The sequence below is a fragment of the Ictidomys tridecemlineatus genome, chromosome 4, assembly GCF_052094955.1.
Source record: "Ictidomys tridecemlineatus isolate mIctTri1 chromosome 4, mIctTri1.hap1, whole genome shotgun sequence".
In the NCBI taxonomy this organism is placed as follows: domain Eukaryota; kingdom Metazoa; phylum Chordata; class Mammalia; order Rodentia; family Sciuridae; genus Ictidomys; species Ictidomys tridecemlineatus.
The window spans coordinates 198,899,257-198,925,227 of record NC_135480.1 but is presented as its reverse complement, the minus strand read 5'-3'; the positions used below and the strand labels follow the sequence as shown (position 1 = coordinate 198,925,227).

The following is a 25,971-nucleotide window of genomic DNA, read 5'->3' as shown; positions in this document are numbered from 1 at the left end:
GTGCCTCACATATGCTAGGCAAGTGCTGTACCCCTGAGCTGACACCAACCCTTTACTGTCTTCTTTAATTTTTTTTTTATTGGTCGTTCACAACATTACAAAGCTCTTGACATATCATATTTCATACATTAGATTCAAGTGGGTTATGAACTCCCAATTTTTACCCCAAATGCAGATTGCAGAATCATGTCAGTTACACATCCACAATTTTACATAATGCCCTATTAGTAACTGTTGTATTCTGCTACCTTTCCTATCCTCTACTATCCCCCCTCCCCTCCCCTCCCCTCTTCTCTCTCTACCCCATCTACTGTAATTCATTTCTCTCCTTGTTTATTTTCCCATTCCCCTCACAACCTCTCATATGTAATTTTGTATAGCAATGAGGGTCTCCCTTCATTTCCATGCAATTTCCCTTTTCTCTCCCTTTCCCTCCCATCTCATGTCTCTGTTTAATGTTAATCTTTTCTTCCTGCTCTTCCTCCCTGCTCTGTTCTTAGTTGCTCTCATTATATCAAAGACATTTGGTATTTGTTTTTTAGGGATTGGCTAGCTTCACTAAGCATAATCTGCTTTAGTGCCATCCATTTCCCTGCAAATTCCATAATTTTGTCATTTTTTAGTGCTGCCTAATACTCCACGGTGTATAAATGCCACATTTTTTTATCCATTCATCTATTGAAGGGCATCTGGGTTGGTTCCACAGTCTAGCTATTGTGAATTGTGCTGCTATGAACATCGATGTGGCAGTATCCCTGTAGTATGCTCTTTTAAGGTCTTCAGGGAATAGTCTGAGAAGGGTAATAGCTGGGTCAAATGGTGGTTCCATTCTTAGCTTTCCCAGGAATCTCCATACTGCTTTCCAAATTGGCCGCACCAATTTGCAGTCCCACCAGCAATGTACAAGTGTACCCTTTTCTCCACATCCTCACCAGCACTTGTTGTTGTTTGACTTCATAATGGCTGCCAATCTTACTGGAGTAAGATGGTATCTTAGGGTGGTTTTGATTTGCATTTCTCTGACTGCTAGAGATGGTGAGCATTTTTTCATTACTTGTTGATTGATTATATGTCCTCCTCTGAGAAGTGTCTGTTCAGGTCCCTGGCCCATTTGTTGATTGGGTTATTTGTTATCTTATTGTTTAATTTTTTTGAGTTCTTTATATACTCTGGATATTAGGGCTCTATCTGAAGTGTGAGGAGTAAAAATTTGTTCCCATGATGTTGGCTCCCTATTTACCTCTCTTATTGTTTCTCTTGATGAGAAAAAACTTTTTAGTTTAAGTAAGTCCCATTTGTTGATTCTAGTTATTAACTCTTGTGCTATGGGTGTCCTATTAAGGAATTTAGAGCCCGACCCCACAGTATGTAGATCGGAGCCAACTTTTTCTTCTGTCAGATGCAGAGTCTCTGTTTTGCTATCATGCTCCTTGATCTATTTTGAATTAACTTTTTTGCATGGCAAGAGAAAGGGGATTCAGATTTTGTTGCATATGAATTTCCAGTTTTCCCCACACCATTTGTTGAAGATGCTTTCCTTCCTCCAGTGCATGCTTTTAGCCCCTTTGTCAAAAACAAGAAAGTTGTAGTTTTGTGGATTTGTTTCTGTGTCCTCTATTCTGTACCACTGGTCCACCCTCCTATTTTGGTACCAGTACCATGCTGTTTTTGTTACTATTGCTCTGTAGTATAGTTTGAAGTCTGGTATTGCTATACCTCCTGATTCACACTTCCTGCTTAGAATTGCTTTTGCTATTCTGGGTCTTTTATTTTTAGATATGACTTTCATGATTACTTATCTATTTCTACAAGAAATGCCGTTGGGATTTTGATTGGCATTGCATTAAACCTATAGAGAACTTTTGATAAAAATCGCCATTTTGATGATGTTAGTTCTGCCTATCCATGAACAGGGTATATTTTCCCATCTTCTAAGATCTTCTTCTACTTCTCTCTTATTCCACTGTATGTTTATAAGTGATAGAAGTGTTTCCAAAATTCTGAAAACAAAGGTCAAAAAACAACCACCAAATCATTCATTCCTCATCCACTGTAACCTCCTTTTTCGTAGGACCTAAATTTACTCGATATATTTATTTTTTATTTGCTTAAAGTCTATTTCCGCCATCAGAAATACAAGCTCTAAGAAGAAAGGGGGAGTTGCCTGTGTTGTTTACCACTAAATCCCCAGTACCTAGAACAAAACCTGGCACACAGTCATTATTCAATAAACACTTATTGAATGAACAGATGTACAAGAAAATTGGACTATTTTAAAAACTACTTATAAATTACATGACAACCATTAACAGATAACGTGTTTTCATTATTATCCATAAAGAGTAGACTAGTAATATAGTGTAGAAAAAGAACTATTTGGTGGAGAAAAGACAAAAGTGGTCAAAGACCAGGTATTTAAATTTATTTCATGGGCTGGGGATGTGGCTCAGTAATAGAGCACTTGTCTAGCAAATGTGAGGTCCTATATTCAGTCCCCAGCACCACAGATAATAAAGTTGTTTCAATATCTTAAACTTCATTGCGGACCTATCAGTACCCTTACAATACACATAACAGGCTCCCCCAAAAAACAAGCACCTCTAATTCTATGATAAAGGGAAAACAATACTAAAATTACAAATGTTTAACATGATAACCATTAGAAGTTTGACAGGAATGTTAGAAAATTTAGAAGAAGCTAATCAAAGAGAAATCTTAACTAAATATAAATTTCTCACTAAGTGTACATAGACTGCTTTAACACTATAAGAAGGAAGTACATTAATTCCATTTTCTCACCGTGTCCCTTTTCTGTTAAGTCCAAGTTTTGCAAAGGGCTTAGCCAAGCTAAGCGAAATAAACTTAAGTTTTTAAGTTTTACCTTGAGTCCTGTTTTCTCATCATCACTTCCATTATTTGTAGATGGTGTCTCATCTCCTTGCCTGGAAACCAAGACAAAATCTTCACTATTAAGAGTAGACACTGAGTCTGAAGAGACACTGATTTTTCCAACAGAAGCCTTGTCATCCATAACTCAAGAATGAGGCTCAACTCATGAATGATTAAATATTTTTAAAACGCCTGAAAAACAAAAACCATAAAGATATTCATATAGAATGTCTGCCAGATAGTCAATTATGCTTTAATTCTTATAGAACACGTGTGAAAAATTTTTTAAACAACACTTCCAAAATATTTTCCCAGGATGTTCACTACTTACTATTACTGGCTTTCTATTCTGATAATAAGGTAATTTTATACTATCTAAATAGTCAAAATATTTTAGACTTCAAATAAATAAAATGTTTTCCCTTCAGAATGACCCTACCTATCTACCGTGATTTCTCTGACATATGTTGGAAGTTTAAGTCTCCAAAATTAATGGAGTATTAAACTTCTGTTTTCTATTCCTTAACTTGTAAAGCTGTAAACATAAATGAAATGAATGCACTTGATTATTGTGGAAAGCGTATTAACTAAGGTTTTCCTTGCATTCTCAATACTTAAATTTAAAATACCATCATGGTTTTAAAAAACAAAATTTCACCTTAACACCCCAGAGACAGAAATTCAAGGCAGGACAAGCATTAATAGCTGGGAAATATCTTACATAACAAGAAATCAGAATTCCATTGAAACTCAATCTTAACCACACCAACTTCTTAAAACTCAACTCAATATGAACATTATCCATACCCTAACAGATTCTGAGAAAGACAAAAAAAAAAAAGAGGATTAAAATATGTAAGTTTGTAGATTGAGATTCTACTCATTTGGATAATGTCTAAATTCCAATTTAAATTCCTGCCATTTCCACTCAAGACAATATATTTAAGGGACTCTTCCTTTGACTTTTATTTCTCTTTTCTAATTATTTACTTTTATATTTACAAACACAACAGAAAGAATACATCTTTGACTGGATCCCCACAGTGTTTTTTAAAAAACACTTTAGATCTATTTGAAGGGTAGCTTTTAAAATGATTTTATGGAAAAATCAAGAAAATCAGGATCATTAATTTAAATCCTCATTTTGTTTTTTTGATGCAGTGTTGCATAATTTGTTAAATGCTGTTTATGCATGAGAAATGTCAACAAATTGTTTTTGGCATATAAACAAAAATTAAGCTTACCCTCAATGTATCCACCAAGAAAAGCATTCAAATGTTTGGGACAAATACATAACTGAGACTAAAACTGAACAAAGCATAATAAAAAAAAATATGAACATTATCCAATACATGAGTTTCAGGCCAAAAATCCCAGGAGAAAATATAAAGATGTGTCACTTAAAAGAGTCATTCAATTATTTATTGACCCCTAGAATAAAACTCAAACACAAAACTACCATTTTAAAACCTGGTTCCCCATTTTCATTTGGTTGCCAACACATCAAGAGAAACTTACAACATAACCAATTAAGAAAAGTAGGGGTTAGGGATATAGCTCATTTGGTAGAGTGTTTGCCTCGAAGGCACAAGGCCCTGGGTTCAATCCCCAGTACAACCAAAAAAAAAAAGAAGAAGAAGAAGAAAAAGAAAAGTAGCTTATAGGTTCATTACATTTATAATGTTCTGGAAATCTGTTTAATCTTTCCAACTGAGAAGTTCTGATATGTTTGGACTTTTTAATTGCATATGTATTTACTGAGTACATGCCATGTGACAAACACTATATCTCCCTCTAAGGCTCACAAATAAACACCTGGCAACAGAAATCACACAATTCCTGAGTATTACAGTTGGAAGAAAACTTAGGCATTATCAATACTGTTAAACAGATAAGAAAATGGTCCAAGTGAAGAAGTAAGGTCATTTAACTAGTTAATGGCACGGCTAAAACTAGAATTCTGGACTCCCGTGTTACATTAAAAATGGTCTTCTAAAAAATTAAAAGAAAAATTTTATTTTAATTTATCCATTCAATGAGTATTTCTTGAGTATCTCGTGCATAAATGGTGAGCTATAGTAAACAAACTGCACAAAAGGAGTTTACACTTTACCAAAGTAAATTGTAAAGGCTAATGGGTCCTGATTTACAGTAAGAAAATTATGGGAGCATACTGAGAGAGGAAATAATTCAGACCTCGGCTAAGGATATATACTTTGATACCTCTAGATATTCACCCTCATAGGACTCTCTTCCTAGAGTGATTTACTTGCTTCTGTATTTGATCAACTCCAATTTGATCTAAACCTCCTTCTTTTAGTTGTCTTCTCATCCCACTTGTCCATTCTCACTCCAGAATAATATGAATTTTTTTCCCTTGTTTCTGTTCCCACAGCATCTAACACTTGATTTTTATAAACCTATTATGTTGCTTTATAATTTAATAATGAGTGTCTTGATTTACTCTTCATGTTTCTAAAAATGGAGTTTACTGGTTCTACCTTGCATGATATCGAAATGATTAAAATGTTCAGTGTATCAAAGGGTGAGAGGAACTACAGAAAAATGGAAGGAAAGGGGTATCAGTGCAGGCTTTTGGGGGGAAGAAGTTTCACAGATGAGAAAATTAAGGTTTAGAGAGATGGTATAATTTTTCAAGGTAATGTAAATGGTTAGAGGCAACAAAATATTGAACCCAGTTATCTAATACTCCAAAATCTGTGTCCTTTTTGTTATATAACAATGCTTTTTAATGACATAAATTTGAACCTCTCCCCAATCAGTATTGAGTCTTTTTCTATATTTAGAAATTATACTTTAAGTTTTCATGTTTAATCAATCTTTTATTCTCTTTTAAAATGTGATTAATAGAATAGCAGAAAGCCCAAGGAAACTGTCTAAAGCTATGCTCTGAGACATTAATAACTTTCCATTATACTCTAAACTTAAAAAGAATTCATTTCAGTTTTTAGGATATGGAAATAAGATTTGGGGGCTGGGGATGTGGCTCAAGCAGTAGCCTGGCGTGCGTGCAGCCCAGGTTCAATCCTCAGCACCACATACAAACAAAGATGTTTTGTCCGCCGAAAACTAAAAAATAAATATTAAAAAAATTCTAGCATTATGTAAAAATGTGAATGTGTAACCGATGTGATTCTGCAATCTGTATTTGGGGTAAAAATGGGAGTTCATAACTCACTTGAAACTAATGTTTGAAATATGATATGTCAAGAGCTCTGTAAGGTTTTGAACAACCAATAAAAAAAAATTCTCTCTCTCTTTAAAAAAAAAAAAGAAATAAGATTTAGCAAGCTTAAAGTTTCACCCATTTTCTTTGAGGAGGTGATAGGAAAATACACTTCATAAGATAAATGTTTGTTTTAGCATCTGAAAGTAACTGAATCACTCAGCAAGAAGGTTTATCAAAACACTAACTAACTAGACTAGTGGGAGTGTAAGGATCACAAAATAAGATTCCTTTTTTCTTGCTTCCATGAACAGAAGCAGCAGTTCATGATTGCCACAAGCTCTGGATAAGACTACCCCTTTCCTAGCCAAAAGCTGCCCCAGAACTTGGTTGACAATATTCTAGAGATTTACAACCTCTGTTGTAAGATGCTGAGGATTAATTTTGTTCTATTTATTTATTTTTTAGAAAATGTTTTAGTTGTTGATAGGCCCTTATTCTATTTATTTATATGTGGTACTGAGAATTGAACCCATTGCCTCAATATACCAGGCAAGTGCGTTACCGCTGAGCCCCAGTCCCAGCCCTAAGTTTGTTTTATTTTTAATCCCTACTTATATCAGTTACCACAAGAAGCTGCCTACCCTTTTTTTTTTTAAATCTGTACTTCCAATTTCTATGGACAATATAAACTTCTTACCACAAACACTGCCCTGATATCCCCCTTGCTACCATCTCCATAGCATCTCTCACCATTTAACACACTGAACATTTTAATCATTAACATATCATATAAACTAGAACCTAAGCTCCATTTTCATGTTTCATTAACTTCTGTATATTTAGCACTTGCAGCAACGTTTGATACATAGTAGGTGCTCAACATTTATTAAAGAAATTGAATGACAAATAAAGATGGAAAAAGAAAGCTACCCAATGAAAAGGTTAAGAACAATTTTCATAAACTGACAATAAAATCAGCAGTCATAAGTGTGATGGTGAAGCAAACACACAAGTTAGAAACACACAAGTTAGAAACACACAAGTTAGAAAACTGGTTCTAGGGTCTGGGGATGTATCTCAGTAGAAAAGCACATGCTTATATGCTTATAACTGAGAGCCCCAGGACTATCCCCACCAAAAAAAAAAAAAAAAAAAATCACTAGTTCTACTACTCACTAATAGCATAAGCCTGGTCACCCTGAGCTTCAGTTTCCATAACAGAAAAAGTTTTCCTTTCTATCTCATAAAGCTATTATAAAAATTATCGGGGACTCGGGGCTGGGGATGTGGCTCAAGTGGTAGCGCACTCGAAAGGCATGCATGCGGCCTAGGTTTGATCCTCAGCACCACATACAAACAAAGATGCTGAAAACTAAAAAATAAATAATAAAAAAAATTATCAGGGACTATATGTATGAAACACTGAACAATATACAATACTGTAAGCATTCAAAAATTATAGCTTTTCAAAACCAACTTCCAATTAAAAAATACAAGATATTAATTGATTTAAGAAATTCAACTTAGTAAGGACAATAAAATACAATAGACACTAATATTGCTGTATGTGGCCGTATAACCAATGTGAGCCTGCAACCTGTACACGTGGAAAAATGAGAATTCATACTCCATTTGAATCAAATGTATGATATGTCATTGAATGTCATGAGCAACTAATAAAAATAAAATAAATAAAATTTTAAAAAAAGAAATCAAACTTAGTAAACACATTACTGGTGCAAACATTTGGATTTCCTAATTTCATACTCTAATTCGTTTTTATCTAAATATATGTAAAGGAATATGCAATATAAAGACATCTTATCTTTCTATAATACAAAAGAATAAGATGTACCCATCACCTCATTTTCTCATCCTAACAATTCTATAAAGCTGACAAGTTGTTATTATCTACTGTTTTAGGTAAGATGATATACATATGAATGCTTGGGGTCTGGCAGGCACTGATGGTTTGTTTCTTCATGTCAATACCAAGAGGGCCATGTTGTAAGCATAAGTTCAAAGATGTTTCCTTTTCTACAACTCCTTTAATAAAGTCACTTGAGATGACAGGTAATTTTGTTCACTTATGCTACCTCCTGAATCATACCTAAAGTTCAACTGTGCTATATTTCTTACATTTATCCTTTCACTGTTTTTATTCTTACTGTCATGTAAAAGGTCACTAGGGATTCTGACTGAAAATTAGTCTCATGATGTCAAAACTCCTAATAAATTTTTGCCCAAATTCACTCTCTGTGCCATTAAGTGACAAGTTTATGTTCAATTATGTACTTTTGCAAAGAACTTGGAAAAAAATGCATCTCATTCTTGCTGAACGAAGGTTCATATTCATTCTCCATCTTCTCTAGACCGAGTTAACGAATTAATTGGAGACTGAAATGGAACAAACTGCCCATAAGGTCTCTTTGGACAATCTTTAAAAAGCACCTGGCTACTGGATAATGAGTGTTGCCTTTTTTAAAAAATTGAGTTTTTGGACTATTAGATATTTTGTTTCAAATTACTAATATTCTGAGTAGTAACAGTTAACTTGTGGCATGGATTTGTTAACATGCAATTAATAGAAGCAAAAACAACCTCACAGTAAGTGATCTAGTTTTTAAAGAGTGTAGATGATACTCATAACTGAATTTGACATGGTGAAAACAAAATGTGCTAGTGCCAAGCCTCTAGTTCAGAGACTGTTTGACCTTTAGTTCCTTGGTTTTGCTGAGATGTTCTTCTTGAAAGAGTATTAACTGCTTTCACCTCTTCTACCTCAGTGGAATTCCCAACTATCACTAACCAGTCCCTATCAAAAATGTGGCAACCTCTTTTAAAAACTATTAGTAATGCAAAATTTCAAAACCCAAAGAAATTTTTTTGTAATTTCATTCTATTTTTAAAAAAAATATTTAATTTTAGTTATAATTGGACACAATACCTTTACCTAATTTACTTATATGTGGTGCTGAGGATCAAACTCAGGGCCTCACGCATGCTAGGCAAGCACTATACTGCTGAGCCACAACCCCAGCCCCCAAAGAATTTTTCAATTCTCACTTTACTTCTGTCTGCATAAAGAAATGAAAATGGCCATTTCCTTATTCTGAAACTCTTACTAGCTTCTTGCTTCCATTCTACCTCTAACCAACTTTTCTTAGTTATTTAGGTACCTTTCCTTCTGCTGATGTATGTATATTTCTGTGTCTATCTATCTCACTGAAGACTGAACCCAGGGATGCTTTAAAACCAAGTTACATCCCAGGCCTTTTTATTTTTTATTTCAAGATAGGTTCTCAAGCAATCCTCCTTCCTCAGACTCCCAAGCTGTTGGGGTTATAAGTATGCAGTGCCATGCCCAGCTTCTCTGCCTATTTTTTTTTAATCCCACCTTTGTTCCTCTTTTATCTGAATATCTCATTAACTAACATTGTTATACCTTTCTATTGTATGCTGATAATATTCTATCCTATCTTTTCTCTTGAACACCACATGAGTATTTTTGTTTCTTTTCTATTCACTATCAAGTGTCTGATATATGCCAAGCCCTAGGAATAGTATTGTGGTGAGGAATAAAACGTACTACTTACCTTTGCTAGGTTTACAGTGAGAGAGAAAATGGACTATTGACAAGTAATTATAATACAGTACAATGCTTGGTACAGCAGAGATATGACAAGGGTTTCATGAGAATATTCAGAAAGGCTCTATTATATGTGCCCTATTGTCATCTCAAAACCAATTTCATAGCTGGGCTCTGTGGCACACAACCTAATCAGAAAGGCTCCCAAGGCTGAGGCAGAAACAGGTTCAAGGTCAGTCTGGGTGACTTAACAAAACTCTGTCTCAAAAAAAGGTAGGAGAGCTGGAAATGTAGCTCAATGGCACAGACCCTCTGGGTTTAATACAAGATGATAGACAAATTGAGGTTTAGATAGGTTGGGTAACTTGCTTAAGTTCAGAGAGAAAATTATGGAACTTGGTCCAAACCCAGGTATCTAGAAGCCTACGTTCATTTCTAGACTGTATCTCTTTTTTCCTTGGTGCCCCTAATCTCCATGTTTTCCTTATTCCAATCGATTTTTTACGCTGCTCCCAGACATATCTTTCTATAACACAAACCTGGTAAGATTACTCTCTGTTCAAATAAAAGAACAAGAAAGGAAGCAGCAAAAGAATCACATCTCAAAGATGCTATAACAGGACAATTCCTGTGGGGTTTATGGTCCTTTAAAATTAAAAAAGGAGTTAAGGTGTAGCTCAGTGGTAGAGCATATGCTTTGCTTACAAGAGGCCCTGGGTTTCATCCCGGCACCACAGTAAAATAATACTAAATCAAACAAGCAGGATACAAAGAAGTTATAAAAATGATACTATGTTAGCATCAACTCTCCCCCCCCCACACACACACACCACCATCTCTGTATTTTGTTTCCGTGTACTTGTTTTCACATTTTTCTTACAGACTATCCCATGAGAGGGCAAGACAGATCTAACAAAAATCAATAGAAAACCCATCCCACCTTTAAAAAAAAATTCCTTTTCACCACTAATTGCTAAATAATAGATGTGTCTTTGTTTGAAATCTGACTGAATTTAAGGTTGTTTCTCTGATATTTGTGAAATAAGATAACCATATTAATTTATGCCTTTTGATTGATTCCAGGTTAACTTTAAAACCCCAAAACTAAAACAAATAAAAAATAAAAAAATTAATTATCTTGACGGAACTCACTATTAAAAGCAAGAAAATCCAGTTTATCTAAAAATTCCTCTTAGACAATTTTTAACCTATGTTGCCTGTGACAGTTCACTTCTTTTAACTACTAAATGATTTTTTAAAATACCAGATGAACTATAAAAAGTACCTGAATGGGGGCATAGTGGCACACACCTGTAATCCTACTGACTTTGGAAGCTGAGGAAGGAGGACTAAAAGTCCAAATCCACCCTTAGCAACTTAGTAAGACCCTGTCTCAAAAAGGGTTGGGGACTTCAATTCAGTAGTTAAGTGTGCCTAGGGTTGATGCTTAGTACCCTCCCACCCCAAATATAGAAAAGATATCTGAAATAAAATATAGGAATTTATAAAGCAAAAGTTTTTAAAAAATATTTTACAAGTTGCAATCTTTTTACATTGGTAGTTAAATATACATAACATAAACTATCATTTTAGTCACATTATACAATCTTTGGCATTAAGTACACTCACACTATTGGGAAATCTTCATCACCAACTACCTCAAGAATGTTTTCATATTTCCCAACTGAAAGTGCACCCATTAATAGTACTCTCCATTTCCTCTCCCCACAGCCTCTGGTAGCCAACATTCTACTTTGTCCCTATGAATCTGCCTACTTAGGTACCTTATAAGCAATGGAATTATAGAGTATTTGTTCTATGTAAGTAGCTTATTTCAGTAAGCATGTGTTATTATTCATGTTGCATGTGTTAGAATTTCCTTCCTTTTTAAGGCTAACTTTTCATTAGTATGTATGCCACATTTCATATATCAATTCATCCTTCAATAAAAGTTTATTTAAAGACTGACTGTAGTTTTGGGGATTTTTAAGGTCAAAAATTCACAAAACACAGTAAAATGCCTAAAGAAAACCATTGTTTTCAGTCATTTTTCACTTTCTCATGAGTAATCAAACCTTACTAGGATTTTAAACTATTATAATAGGAAAAAAACTGGGGGGGGGGGTTGCTGGGGCTGTAGCTCAGTGGCAGAGCACTTGCCTACTATGTGTGAGGTACTGGGTTAGACTTTTAGCACCACATAAAATTAAACAAATAAAGACATTCTGTCCATCTACAACTAGGAAAAAACAGACTTGGACATTGAATTCCTGGGTCCTCTTTTTGACTTGGGCAATGCTATGATTAAATTATGTAATAGGAGGGAACCAATACTTTCTATACTTTTGTGAATCTAAGTACCTAGAAAAGTAAGGAAAATATCAGGTTTTTTTTTTTCAGTATGATTTCCTGAGGTAGGTGTAAGATCAATTTTAACAAATGAAGAAACTGAGTCTCAGAGCTACCTGAGTCACATGCTAAGTGCAAGACTTTGGGATGTCCATGTTATTCTGACCCTAAGTCGATAGTCTCCTTAGACTCCTTTCATGAAAGATACAAGTGGTAAGAAGAGGGGATGAAATGCAAATAAAGCCATTCATTTAACTCTGCCTGACTGTGTGAGTGCAATACGATTGACACCTGAAAAAAAATAAATCTCCATGTTCCTCTAGCTATTTCAGGAAACAGGACTTTGATTTTTTTCCAGAACTCCAGGTATGCTGCCTTTATGTCACTTCTATAAAATATCATTAAAACTAAATACTGACATTGTTATTTGGAAGCCACTTCCACAATAGAACTTACCTCTGAGAATACAAAGAAAACCAGCTTAGTGTTAATATACTACTCATTTACAAGGTCAAATTACACTTCTGACCTTCCTAGCATATTTTTAAGTATCCTTTTTTTGAACACATTTCTGAGGAATTTACATTGCATTTTATAAATATAAAAATATAAATATTTTAAGCAATAAGGGGTTTTCTAAAACCTTTTCTTATTATTATTAGTCAATATAGTTCCTTCTCCTTTAATAAGGAAATGAATCTATTTCATTTAGAATATCCACCTGTCTGTTGCACTTAGATCTGAAATGTTTTTTTTATTACTTCTCTTTTATCTAAGTGAATTTAATGCCAAGCAAGTAAGAATCCAATGTTTATCAAAATTTAAGATAATGCAGTAAAACATAGTTTCTCTTTCGTGTGATTTCTGTTTGCATGCCAGGGAAATGAACATTGGGAAACCAAAAATGTTTGGCAGAAGACATAAGTTTTCTTCACCTTCTTATCTGAGGACCTGATCCACAGTTAAACAAAAATGGAGGAACATTTATAAGTGAGCAGTCCATTAGCATTGACTGAGCCCCTCATTCACATCAGATAGTAGCCACTAGAAAGATACAAAATTCACAAATATTATGTTCCACAGGTATTTTAAACCTATCTGATAGATCTTTCCATACAGTTAAAAAAGTATAAAAAAGACTATCGAAGGGAGACAATTTTTGAGGTAAGTATTACTTTGAGGTTAGACAGAAATCAGCTTTTCCTGAATTCACAGAATTCAACAGGTAACTATAATAAGGAAGGAACCATTCCTCTTCTGCAGGTGTATTTGAGGTCTAGATAGAAAATCATGTGTCACAGTACAAAAGTGACTTTCTTATAACACATTCCCAGAGTCAGTTTACTAAGATACCCTGAAGGGTCCAAGAGAATTTATTACCTCTATAAAAAATATTAAAATGATTAACTCATGGCTCTTTTCAATACAATTTAGACTTGAATGATCTTATTACTCTTGATTATATTTAATACATTCTTATATTAATTCATCTTTAAGTGATAGAAGCATCATCTTCAGATTAGGGAAAACAAGTTTATAATTACAGATTGTCAAGTTACATTACCAAAATGTATAAATAAAAATGGAAAAGAGAAAGTTTTAAATAGGGTATTTTTAAGCTATGTTAATAATATAAATAACATTAAAGTTACCACAGAAATTCATTTGTTAATATATCTTAATAAATGTAACACATTAGTAAGGAGAAAAATGTTATTACCACAAAGTTTTACAGATCCAAAGGATTAGTGGTTTCTAACACAGTGCTGATGCTGATATGAGCCTAACTGAAAATATGTAACAATTATGCATTTTCTCTTGGACAGGTACAAACCCTGAAATCTGGCAACACAGCCATACAACTAATATTTCTCAGGCTAGGGATGTAGCACAGTGGTGGAGCACTTGCCTAGCATGTGCAAGGCCCTGGGTTCAACCACAACAACATACAAAAACATACAGACAAATACACTTACATTTTAAAGCCACAGTAATACATACTATTTAATGTCAAGCACAAACTTAAAGGCAGGCTTATAGCTTTATTTTACTCTATGGTGATCAGAAAATGGGATGCAGGGGGAATCAGGTCTCATAGAACTCTGGACTGAGAAGGAAGAAACATCAAGAAATTCTCATTGATGACTGCCTCAGTGTAGTTGACTTGGAAAGAGAAGGGACACTTCTAGGCTAAATTCTATAAACATGTTCATGACTTACATACTTCTATATTTGGAATAAAAATAAGGCAAATAGAGCCAATAAGAGTGGTTACAATATAAATGTCCATCCAATATTGTTTTGACTTAAAAGTTTCCTAAATAACAATACAAGAAGAGAGATGAAGGTGGAAGAGAATGATCAGATACCAGTTTATGCAAACATTAAAAAAAAAAAAACACGTTGGGCTGGGGTTGTAGCTCAGTGGTAGAGCCCTTGCCTCCCACGTGTGAAACCCTGAGTTCGATCCTCAGCACCACATAAAAATAAATAAACAAAAATAAAGATATTGTGCCCATGTATAACTTTAAAAAAAAATTAAAAACACATTAAGTCGCTCTAGTGATTTTTTTTTTTTTTGGTACTGTGCAACTGTGCTACATTCTAGCTTTTTATTTTTTATTCAGAGACAGAATGTGCCCTAAGTTGCTGAGGCTGGCCTTAACTTGCAACTTTCCTGCCTCAGCATCCCTAGTCACTGGAATCACAGTCATGGGCCACTACACCCAGATTGTTGTTTTTCAGGTACAGCCATGGGCATCAATTTCTTAAGTTCTGGAATTTGTTTCCTCTGAATTTAAACTATGTAAAACCAGTAAAAAACAAAGCAGTTAAAACGTGCCAAAATGACATGCCAAATTTTGCTTCATATATATTAGTTAAATTGGCACTTTTAAAATAATATTTGAGTTCTATAGACAAGAAAGATTTAAGAGTGTTGTATTCATTTATCCCACATTCTTGATAATCTAATAATATCTCATAATATTGAAAATTGCAAACATAATAATGTACAGCCTATGTCAGATCCTTAGCATACCAGTGTTTTTATAAAGATACTGAAAAGTAGCAATGATTTAAACCATTATTTTCTAATGCCTATACTCAAAAGCCATTATCAAAACAATGAAGCTTTAACTGAAATTTTACTAAATAAAAGACAATGACTGCTCTAAAGAGTCCCGGCTGTTAAGTTTGGTTATATTACGGAAAATCATGTCCCCTCATAAAGGTAGAGTATGTAATATGTACAAGACACTTCTCTCAACATGCAGAGAAGATAGGAAACATGTATTAGAGTACTCCCATACTGTTAATCACTTTTATATTTTATACAAAATACAATACCAAATATGCCAAAATGCATATAGCTGACAGGTTAACTTTTCAAACATCTCTTATTAAGACCAATGAGTTAACTACAAACTTACAAATCTGAAACAATGAAAGGAAGTGTACCACAATCTAGCAATATGGCAACTTTGGCATGAGACCAAGTTAATATTTTGTATTAGAGCTACATGTGAATTTTAAATGTCACCAATACATACAAATCAATAATGGATTTCAAATGTTATTAATACAAACTATAGTTACAAGAAAGATCATCAATCTCTCCTGTATTCATTTTCAGTTTTTTAAGCTCTAGTATAATTTATAGCACCCTACACAGACCTGAATTAAGGCAAAGGTCCTCCATTAAAAAAAAAAAAAAAAGTGTCCTTTCTTGGCACCTACACTTTATTCCTAACTTTTCAAACAACAGTTTAATGTGGTAAAGTTTATCCTGCCTAAAGAAAGCAGTTGGAAACGCACACACTCGTTACTTCTACTCATAACAAAAATAAATACAGGTGTTGGTCTAAATGAAAATATCAAGTGAAGTTTCCCCGCGCCACACCCTCCAAATGACAAAAGCCAAGATCTCAAATTCAAGTTGAAATATTTTAAACTAAGGGAACACTAGTAGCATAATCATTTAACAGTTTCCTTCTAAGATAAATGAAAAGGAATTTACTTCTAAGATAAATGAAAAGGAATTCTCAATAACCAGAGTTATGCAAATGCTTGTTAGAACAGTTTGAATGTTAGAAGCCCATGGACCAAAGTACTACTAAGCAATGGATAGCGAACTCCTGGAGGCCGAGGTTACCCTCTAGCTTAACACACAAAACCCTGAAGGTTGCTGAAAACCAAGATACAGCAACAAGGTGTTGAGGCTTCTAGTAGATAGGATGAGTGGGATGTCAAAGGCACTTTAATTGCAGGCGGGGAAAAAGAAAGACAAACATGAGATGAAAGAGCGACACTAAAAGAGCAAGCCTTTGATACTCGGCGCAGCCCAGGAAGCCAAGCCTGAGGCCCAAGTCAGCCACACATATAGGCCTAGTGGGCAACTGGGAGAAACTGAGGCGGAAGGGACAGTCTGATTCCCAAAGGGGAGAAACGAAAACAAGAAAGTCAAGACACAAACCGGCTTCGCTGAGGGGGGGGGGGTGGCTGAAAGGGAGAAGGGCAGCAAACGCAGGGCTCAGAAGACAAGACACCCACCTAGACAGGGGGAACCGGTTTGGGCAGGGGCTCCCGGAGCGTCAGGCTGCGCATGCGCCCTCTCCCAACCTCGGCTCGCCCCAACCCCCGCCCCAATCACGGCTATCCTCAAAACTCGCCCGTCGAGGGACCTGAACGCAGCCTCCAGCTAAACCCTCGGGGCGAGAACACAGCTTGACTTCCCACGGGGGCTACTGCAAAATGCCACCGGGGTTGGTAGGGGAAACGCGGCCCTACCCGACCCGCCGTCTCCTCCTCTACCGCCTGCTGTCCACGGTCCCGGAGGCTCCGCCACCAGGGCCTTCCCAGCCGCCCTGCCCCCTACTCACGTGAAAGTGGCTCCTTCCGCCCTCCGCTCCGCCCCCTGCCCCGTCTCATAGGCTAGGGACGAAGACAAGAAACCTCATTGGCCGAACCCCGGGCAGCAAGGCGGGGTTTCCTTTTCACCGAGCCCCACCTCGGTTTTTATACCGACTCTGGAAATGCGCATGCGCAGAGCGTGCTCGCCTGGGCTGCACCTGTGCGGTGTTAGATTAATGTCTAGACTTGGACAGGCAGCAACTGTGATGGCAGCAGCCGCTTGGAGCAGGGGTAGCTTCGGCCTGAGAGGTACTATCTGTGGAACCTAAGAGGAAGAATGCGTGCTAGAGCAAGGAATCTTTTGCCCATCTTTCATGTGTAAGTCCTGTTTGAAAGCAGCACTTAACAGTTGTGACTCAAATCACCCATAGTTTATTGAGAGCCCACAAGAATTTCACAGGCATCTCATTTAAGCTTTACGCTATGAGGATGGTATGATAAAGGAAATCTCTAAGTCAAAACTTCTGACTCCCAAGTCCAAAAGCCACTGGTACAACATAGCTGCCTTGTATTTCAGTCAGTGAAGAGTATAGGAATGGGGTTGGGGTTGTAGCTCAATGGTAGAGGACTTGCTTAGCACATATGAGGCTCTGGGTTCCATCCTCAGCACAACATAAAAATAAATAAATAAAATAAAGGTATTGTGCTCACCTACAACTTAAAAAAAAAAAAGAGGATAGGAATGAGCAAGGTTATTTCAAACTGACTGGAAAATGGGAATTTTATTTTAAAAGCATTCAATGGTGAAATACAAAGCAACAGCATAATTAAATTTAAAGTCCTTGTCCTGAGTGAATTTATAATGTATCTGGGAACAAAACAATGATTATTAAAGTACTACACAAGTCTTGATGTTTAAAATAATTCTGGCCTCCTTTACTCTTCAAAAGGCATAGGCTGTTTTCCTGGTTAGTCATTTGCAAATGTTTCCCTGTGGATAGTGCATGCAGATCAAACAGAAGCAATAAAAAAAAAAAATTATGCTCTCTCTGTGTCTTGTCTATTACCTTAGACATGGTTACACCCCTGCAGGAAGTAGTTTTGCTTCATGTCTCCTTATATAGTTATGTAATACTGATTTTAAGGTATTCAAATAATATTAGGAAAAAAGTTATAAACCTTCTGAACTGACATCCTAACAAAACAATGGTTAATATTTTGGTTACCAACTTTTATGTATTTATTTATTTTAATTTTTTTTAGTTGTAGATGGACACAATACCTTTATTTACTTTTATGTGGTGCTGGATAGGACCCAGTGTTTCACATGTGCAAGGCAAGTGCTCTTATCACTGAGCCACAACCCCAGCCCCTGTATTTCTTAATTCAAATATATACCGCAAACATACAAGTAAATCTTAATATAATTTGCTTAAATAAAATTTTCTTACATACTCATTATAATATGCCTTGCCAAGAAATAGAAAATAGAGACAAGCTAAAATAACATTAAATTCCACTACCAATCAGTATTTTCCATGCACATCCTGTTGTGTGTATACATTTTTTAAAGAAACCAGTTTAGTAATCTGCTTTATTTGATACACAATATCTTCTAATTTGAGTAATTTTTTCTCTAATTGGTGGATCACATTCACATTTTCTGTTAAACTTTATCTTTACAGCTGGCCGTCTCAAATCAGTAATATTTCAGGAAAATTTCCCTTCATGTAATACCTAACTAACTACAAGTAAATATTCTATTGACCATTCCCAGTTTCCAATCCACACACTGTATCTAGTTACTGCCCTTAAGCTTTTTAAAATGTGACACTTAAAAAATCAAGATACTGAGCCAGGCATGGTGGCACATTCCTATAATCCTAGTAGCTTGGAGGGTTGAGACAAGAGAATGACAGTTCTAAGCCAGTTTCAGCAATCTAGCAAGACCCTAAGCAATTTAAGGAGATCTAACTTCGAAATAAAATATACAAAAATGGGGAGAGAAATTGGGGATGTGGTTCAGTTAAGCACCCCGGGTTCAATCCCTGGTGTCGAGAAAATTAATTAATTGATTGAGTGATTAATTAAAGACACTGTCTCATTGCAGAAATCTGGTCAACTGCAGTGCAAAAATCCTGAATTTGAATGGTTGCTTCCTCAAGGAGTTATTGAATTTATTCTTCCATGCCTGATATTTCCTACAAATTAGACATAATATCTGAATGCCTAATGGATTCAAGCTAAACATTTGGACTAGTGCACATCATATATGATGTCATATTACACTTCATATTATTTCCTGATATTAGATAGAATACATATTATGCATTGTATAATATTGTGTATTTTATCTAATATAGCAATTCTGATGTTGGCCATTGAATCAGTGATGATATTCATGCTATTTTTATCTTTGAGTCCATTTTCCAAACAGACTTTATATACTCTTTCAATGCCTACCATTGCCATATGTTACAATATCCTACGCCATTCACAGAAAACTAACTTTGGTTTTCAAATATGCTTAACTTTTTTCAGCATGTGACTTTGTACCTTAGAACAATAACATTAATGTATGAGTAGAATACGGGTCTGTATGAAACAAAGCAATGCACAATGCAATAGGCAAGAGGCAGAATGGGAAAATCCTTGAATAGTAAAATAAGGAAACTGAAGTTCAACCTATAGTTACAGGGATGCCTTGCATTTTTTTTTTTTTAAGATAATGACACTATCTGTGATCAGAATAAAAGATCACTCTGGTAAGAATGCCTGCCTATGATTCCAGCAACTTGATTCAGGAGGCTGACAAAGGGAAAATTACAACTTTGAAGCCACCTTCAGCAACTTAGCAAAACCCTATCTCAAATAAATAAATAAAACAAAAACCAGTTGTTTTAAAGCCTTTGTCTATAAGCCAGACATATGGGATTCCTAGAGAGACAGTTTCTGTTGATTTATTCTTTTGAATAGTTCATACTTTGCTGAATCTTTTATGCTTTGTGATTTTTTCATGAAAATTGGACATCTGAATCTTAAAACATGTGACTCAAAATCAGAAACTCTCTCTTCCATCAGGTTTGCTGGTTTTTTGTTTGGTTGATTGGTGTTTAAATTCTCTCTGTGCTAGGGGATCAGCCTAAGGTAAAAGCTTATGGTCTTCTTAGTTCTTTTCTGAGCCTGTATCCATCCCTGATTAAAGTCTTCTATTTTCCTCCATATAAGTGATTGCTTTGAATATCCTAATCCTTAGATGTCTGGTTCCCAAATAAAATAATATGGAAACATACAAACAAAACAAATACTGTTTCTTTCTTGAAGCTGAGTCAGAAAGTGTAAGTTCCAAAGAAGAAGACAGAAAGAAGGGCAGAAAGAGTATTTGAGGAAATAAAGGTCAAAAACTCCCCAAATGTTATGATTTTTACAAAGTTCAACAAATTCCTACTAGGAAATACTTCATCAAACATTAGAACCAAACTGTCACAAGCCAAAGACAATCTCTAAAGCAGTAACAAAGAAGCAACCTGTGAAACAAAAACAGATCCTCAATAAGATTAATTATAATTTCTAACTCCACTTTTAATTTTCTTAATGACCTAAAAGTCAAATGTATAAAATGCCTTTATTAATGGACACATATGATGCCATCTCTTACCTCAATCAACAAAAATGTACAGAGCTATATAGGACCAGAGCTTTTGAATGAATTGAAGTTAAATTAGTGTCAATTCAAATTAGATGATTAAATTGATGGATTTCAATCCCCACTGTATGGTATTAAGGAGGTGGAAACTTAATCCGATTATGGTATTGAGAAATGGGACCTTTGTAATATGATTAGGACTAGTCAAGGTTATCAGGTGGAGACTACATAATTGGATATTAATGGCTTTATAAGAAAAAGGAGAGAGACCAGAAAAGGTACACATACACACACACACACACACACACACACACACACACTCTTTCCAAATGATGTCCCCTGCCACTTTGGGACTCTACAGGCTTCAAGACTATCAACAGACTGGCTCCTCAACTTTGAACCAGACCAGCCTCTTTTTTTTTTTTCTAACTTACCTAGTCTGCGGTATTGTTAGCAGCAGAAAAGAGATTAATACAGATGTTAAATCCTATTGTAGCCACAAAGGAAGTATCAGTAGATTACAAAAAGAAATAATGCAGAAATCAAACACTTCAAGATTAAACAAAAACTAACTAAACAGAAAAGGCAATAGTAATGGAGGAAATGAGAACTTTATAAAGCAGTAAGGTATCAAAAATAAAAAATAGAAAAATGACAGATATAAATTCCTCCTTAATATTATTAATATAAATGGTTTAAACTCTCCAATCAAAAGACAGAGATGAGCAGATAGTTTTTAAAAAAACATAGTCCAACTGGGCACAGTGGCACACACATGTAATTCCAGCAACTTGAGAGGGTGAGGTTGGAGGATTGCAAATTCAAAGCCAGCTCAGCAACTTAGTGAGGCCATAAGCAAACTAGCGAGATCCTGTCTGAAAAAATAAAAAGGCCTGGGGATGTTGCTCAGTGGTTAAGCATCCCTAGGTTCAATCTTTGGTAAATAAAATAAATAGCAACAACAACAACAAATAACCATGGTCCAACTACATGCTGTCTACAAACTCTTTTAGACCTTAAGACACAATTAGGTTGAAAAAGGCTGAATTTAATGAAATAAGATGTTCCATGTAGATAGTAAATAAGAGAACTGGGGTGGTTATACTAAATTTATTACAAAACAGACCTTAATTTTAAAAGGTTAAAAAGATAGAATAACATATATTAATAAACATTTCAAAACAGTAAGATTATATAAAAATGTACTTATCTAGTAACGGACTTTCAAAATATATGATGCAAAAACTTGATACAATTAAAAGAAGTAGTAAAACAGTTCTACAATAATAGTTGGAGACTACAATATCCTATAATCCATAAGTGCTAGAATAACCAGATTAGTAAGTAAATAGAGAACTTGAACATCTTAAAACCAACTAGACATAACAGACATAGATCATCCCATCCAATAATAGGATACACATTCCTCTCAAGTGCATGTGGGACATTCACCAGGACAGACCATACATTAGGCTATAAAACATGTCTAGTTTTTTTATTTTTAAAAAAGATAGATAACTAAAGTATCTTCTCTAAACATGATGAGATGATGTTAGAAAACAGCAGCTGATGGGCTGGGGAAGAGGCTCAAGTGGTAGCACGCTCGCCTGGCATGCATACAGCCTGGGTTCGATCCTCAGCACCACATACAAACAAAGATGTTGTGTCCGACAAAAACTAAAAAATAAATATTAAAATTCTCTCTCTAAAAAAAGAAAGAAAGAAAAAAGAAAACAGCAGCTGAACAAAAACTGGAAAAATAACATATACCCAAACTTATAAGTTAAGAGTAAAAGCAGTGATCAGAGGGGAAATATACATTTGTAAATAACCATATTAAAAAAGAAGAAGCTGGGTGCGGTGGTGCATGCCTGTAATCCCAGTGACTCAGGAGACTGAGGTAGGAGGATCCAAAGTTCAAAGCCCGCCTCAGAAAAAAATCAAGGCACTAGGCAACTCAGTGAGACCCTGTCTCTAAATATAATACAGAAAAGGACTGGGGATGTGGATCAGTGGTAGAGTGCCCCTAAACTCAATCCCCAGTAAACTCCCCCCTCCAAAAGAAGAAAGTCCTCAAATCAAAAACCTAAAGTTCACACCTTAAGGAACTATAAGAAGAAGAGCATACGAAACCCAAAGCTAACAGGAGAAAAGGAATAAGACAATCAGAATAGAGATCAACAAATTAGAGTACAGAAAAACATACAAACAAAAATCAATGGAACCAGGCATGGTGGTAACTGCCTGTAATTTCTGTTACTTGGGAGGCTGAGATAGGAGCTTCGCTTGAGCCCAGGAATTTGAGACAAGCCTGGGCAACATAGCAAGGTTTCTTTAAAACACACACACACACACACACACACACACACACCAAAATTGAGGACCCTTACTTAAGCTAGACTAATGAAGAATGAAAAAGATATCACACAAATGACTAAAATCAGAAATTAAAAGTGAGGCATTTACTCTCAACATTACAGATATAAGAGATTAGTATTAATAATTACATGCCGGGGCTGGGGATGTGGCTCAAGCGGTAGCGCGCTCGCCTAGCATGCGTGCGGCCCGGGTTCGATCCCCAGCAGCACCACATACCAACAATGATGTTGTGTCCGCCGAGAATTAAGAAAAAATAAATAAATGTTAAAATTCTCTCTCTCTCTCTCTGTGCCCCCCTCTCTCTCACTCTCTCTTTAAAAAAAAAAAAAAATAATTACATGCCAATTCCTTAAAACATAAAAATTTCCTAAACTGATTCAAGAAGAAATAGAAAACCTCAACAGATGTATAACAAGTACAGATTGAATCAGCAATTGAAACTTCTCAACAAAACAAAGTGCCACACAGCTTTACCTGTGAATTCTATTAAACTTTTAGGGAGATATTTCTAACAATGCTTCTCAAACTCTTGAAAAAAACTGAAGGAGGAGGAACGTTTCTTAACACATTTTATGAGGCCAGCATTACCTTGGTAATGAAGCCAGATAAATGCACCACAAGAAATTACAGATCAATATCTCTTATGAAAACAAATGCAAAAATAATCAACAAAATATAAACAAATCAGGGCTAGGGCTATAGCTCAGTGGTAGAGCACTTGCCTCAAAAGGTGTGAGGCCCTGGTTTTGATCCTCAGCACTACATAAAAATAAATAAATAATAAATAAAGATTATATATATATTTTTTCCAAAAGCATAAGAATTATTCATCATAACCAAGTAGAATTCATCCTAATTAGTTCCACATGAGATCAATTAATATAATACATTACAAAACTAGAATGAAGACAGTTAGTATACAAGCATCCCAACTGGTGCAGAAAAGAGATCTGATCAAACCCAATACTCTTTCATAACATCTCAGAAAATTTAAATAGTGAGGAAATTCTTTAACATGATAGAGGTATTAATGAAAAATTCACAGTATGAGAAACTTCATACTCAATGATGAAAAGCTTTTTCCTTAACATCAAGAATAAAACATAATGCTCACTTCCACTGCTGCAGTTCAACACTGTTCCAGTATCCAGAGCTACTAGATTAAAAAAAAGAAGAAGACGAAGAAAAAAGCAAACACGTTAAAAAAAAAAAAAACATTGGAAAAGAGATAAAGTAATCTCTAATCACAGACTAACAGACTACACTATCTAATATGCAGAAAATTCCAAAGAATCCACAATATAGCTACCATAGCTAATAAACAAATTCAGTAAAGTTCTAAGGATACAAAAACAATAGACATAAACAGTTGTTTTCCACACTAGCAATAAACAATATTAAGAGGAAGTAATTCAATCAAAATATCTTCTAAATGAATGACACATCCTGAAAACCTGAAAGCTGAATAAAATTAACAAAGAACTAAAAGAATGGAAAGATATCCCATGTTCATGGATAGGTACACATAACTGTTGTCAATAATAGCCAGTTGTAGGGCTAGGGTTGTGGCCCAGTGGTACAGTGCTCATCTAGCAGGTTTGCCGCACTGGGTTCAATCCTCAGCACTAATAAAAAATACATAAAATTAAATAAACGTGTTGTATACATCTGAAATAAAATATTAAATAATAATAATACATAGTTGTCAATGATATACACAGCAAGGTACAAATTCAATACAATTCCTAAAGCCTTTTTTGAAGAACTGGAAAAGTCAATTCTCAGTTCAGATGGAAGTGAAAAAAAATCTGACATTAACAAAATGATATTGAAAAAAGAAAAAAACTGAAGAGCTCACAAGGTGCAACTTCCAAACAGCTGTAACTAAAGTAATTAAAACAGGGCTGGGGATGTGGCTCAAGCGGTAGCGTGCTCGCCTGGCATGCCTGCGGCCCAGGTTCGATCCTCAGCACCACATACCAACAAAGATGTTGTGTCTGCCGAGAACAAAAAATAAATATAAAAAAAAAATTCTCTCTCTAAAGTAATTAAAACAGTATTGACTCAGGAGGCTGAGGCAGGAGGATCACAAGTCTGAAGCCAGCCTCAGCAGCTTAGCTGGGGATGTGGCTCTGTGGTTAAGTACCCCTGCCTTCAATCCTAATAGTAATAAATGTACTAACAAAATAATATATGGACCACTGTACTATAGATAGTCCAGAAATACACGTTTACGTATATGTAGCCAGTTGATTCTCAACAAGAATGCCAAGACCACCGTTTAACGGGGAAAGATATCTTTTCAACAAAACTGTATATCACACATAAAAGGATAAGGTTGAACAGAACTAACGGTGAAGGTTACACAACATCGTGAATGTAATTAGTCACACTTTAACACAAAAGATTAAAATGATTATACTTTCTCACAATACAGCCCCAAGGGGGGGTGAGAAATAGGGAGAATTCAGTAAACAATGGGATTGAAAGGCAATGAAAAGGGTTCTAGAATGATACTAAAATTTTCTGGTTAGGGAGGAATTCATGGATGATGCAGTCCACCAACACGTGAACTACAGGGGCTGAGTGGAGGCAGGTCTGGAGATGAACTTGAGATACTCAAAAGGCATATTAACACTGGGATAACCAATTGGAAGATGTCTTCTGGACGGTTGGCTCTGGAGATCAACACAGGTATCTGGGATGCCGAGAGAGATCTGTAAAGGATCTGGAATGTGAATGCAAGAGATTACCCTAGGACTGACACGGGAGGAGAAAGAACCCCGAGGCAAGATTCCTAACAAACACCGAAATGAGAATAAACTGCTTTCTGCATTCCTGGCTCCCGCGCGTCGAGTCCACATCCCTAAGCGGGAGGGACTTACCAAGGCTTAAGAGCGGAGGCGCCCTTCAGGCCCACGCCATGCAGCAGACGGCGGAGGCCCAGCTCGAGAAAAGCCGCCGAGAAGGGAGCCTGGGTCAACAGATCCTCGAGAAGCACACAGGGCCGAAGCCACGGACGCTTCACGAACCACAGCTCCAGCGGGAAGCTAACGAAGTAGCAAGAGTACTGGGCAT

General features: G+C 35.7%; 1 protein-coding gene across 10 annotated transcripts in view; it reads right to left on the bottom strand.

The window, feature by feature from the left end:
• Positions 1 to 25,947, bottom strand: part of Rabgap1 (RAB GTPase activating protein 1) — a 160,949-nt gene extending 135,002 nt beyond the window's left edge. The window contains exons 1-3 of one of the 10 annotated variants that reach the window (XM_078048146.1): positions 16,806 to 16,881; positions 12,953 to 13,061; positions 2,882 to 3,081 (exon numbers count right to left, since the gene is read on the bottom strand). In XM_078048146.1, coding sequence (XP_077904272.1) covers positions 2,882 to 3,031 — 150 coding nt within the window. In that variant the 5' untranslated portion in view covers positions 3,032 to 3,081; positions 12,953 to 13,061; positions 16,806 to 16,881. The other 9 variants (XM_078048149.1, XM_005320940.5, XM_078048152.1 and 6 more) reach the window with 9 other exon arrangements.
• Between the last annotated feature and the right edge of the window lie 24 nt (positions 25,948 to 25,971).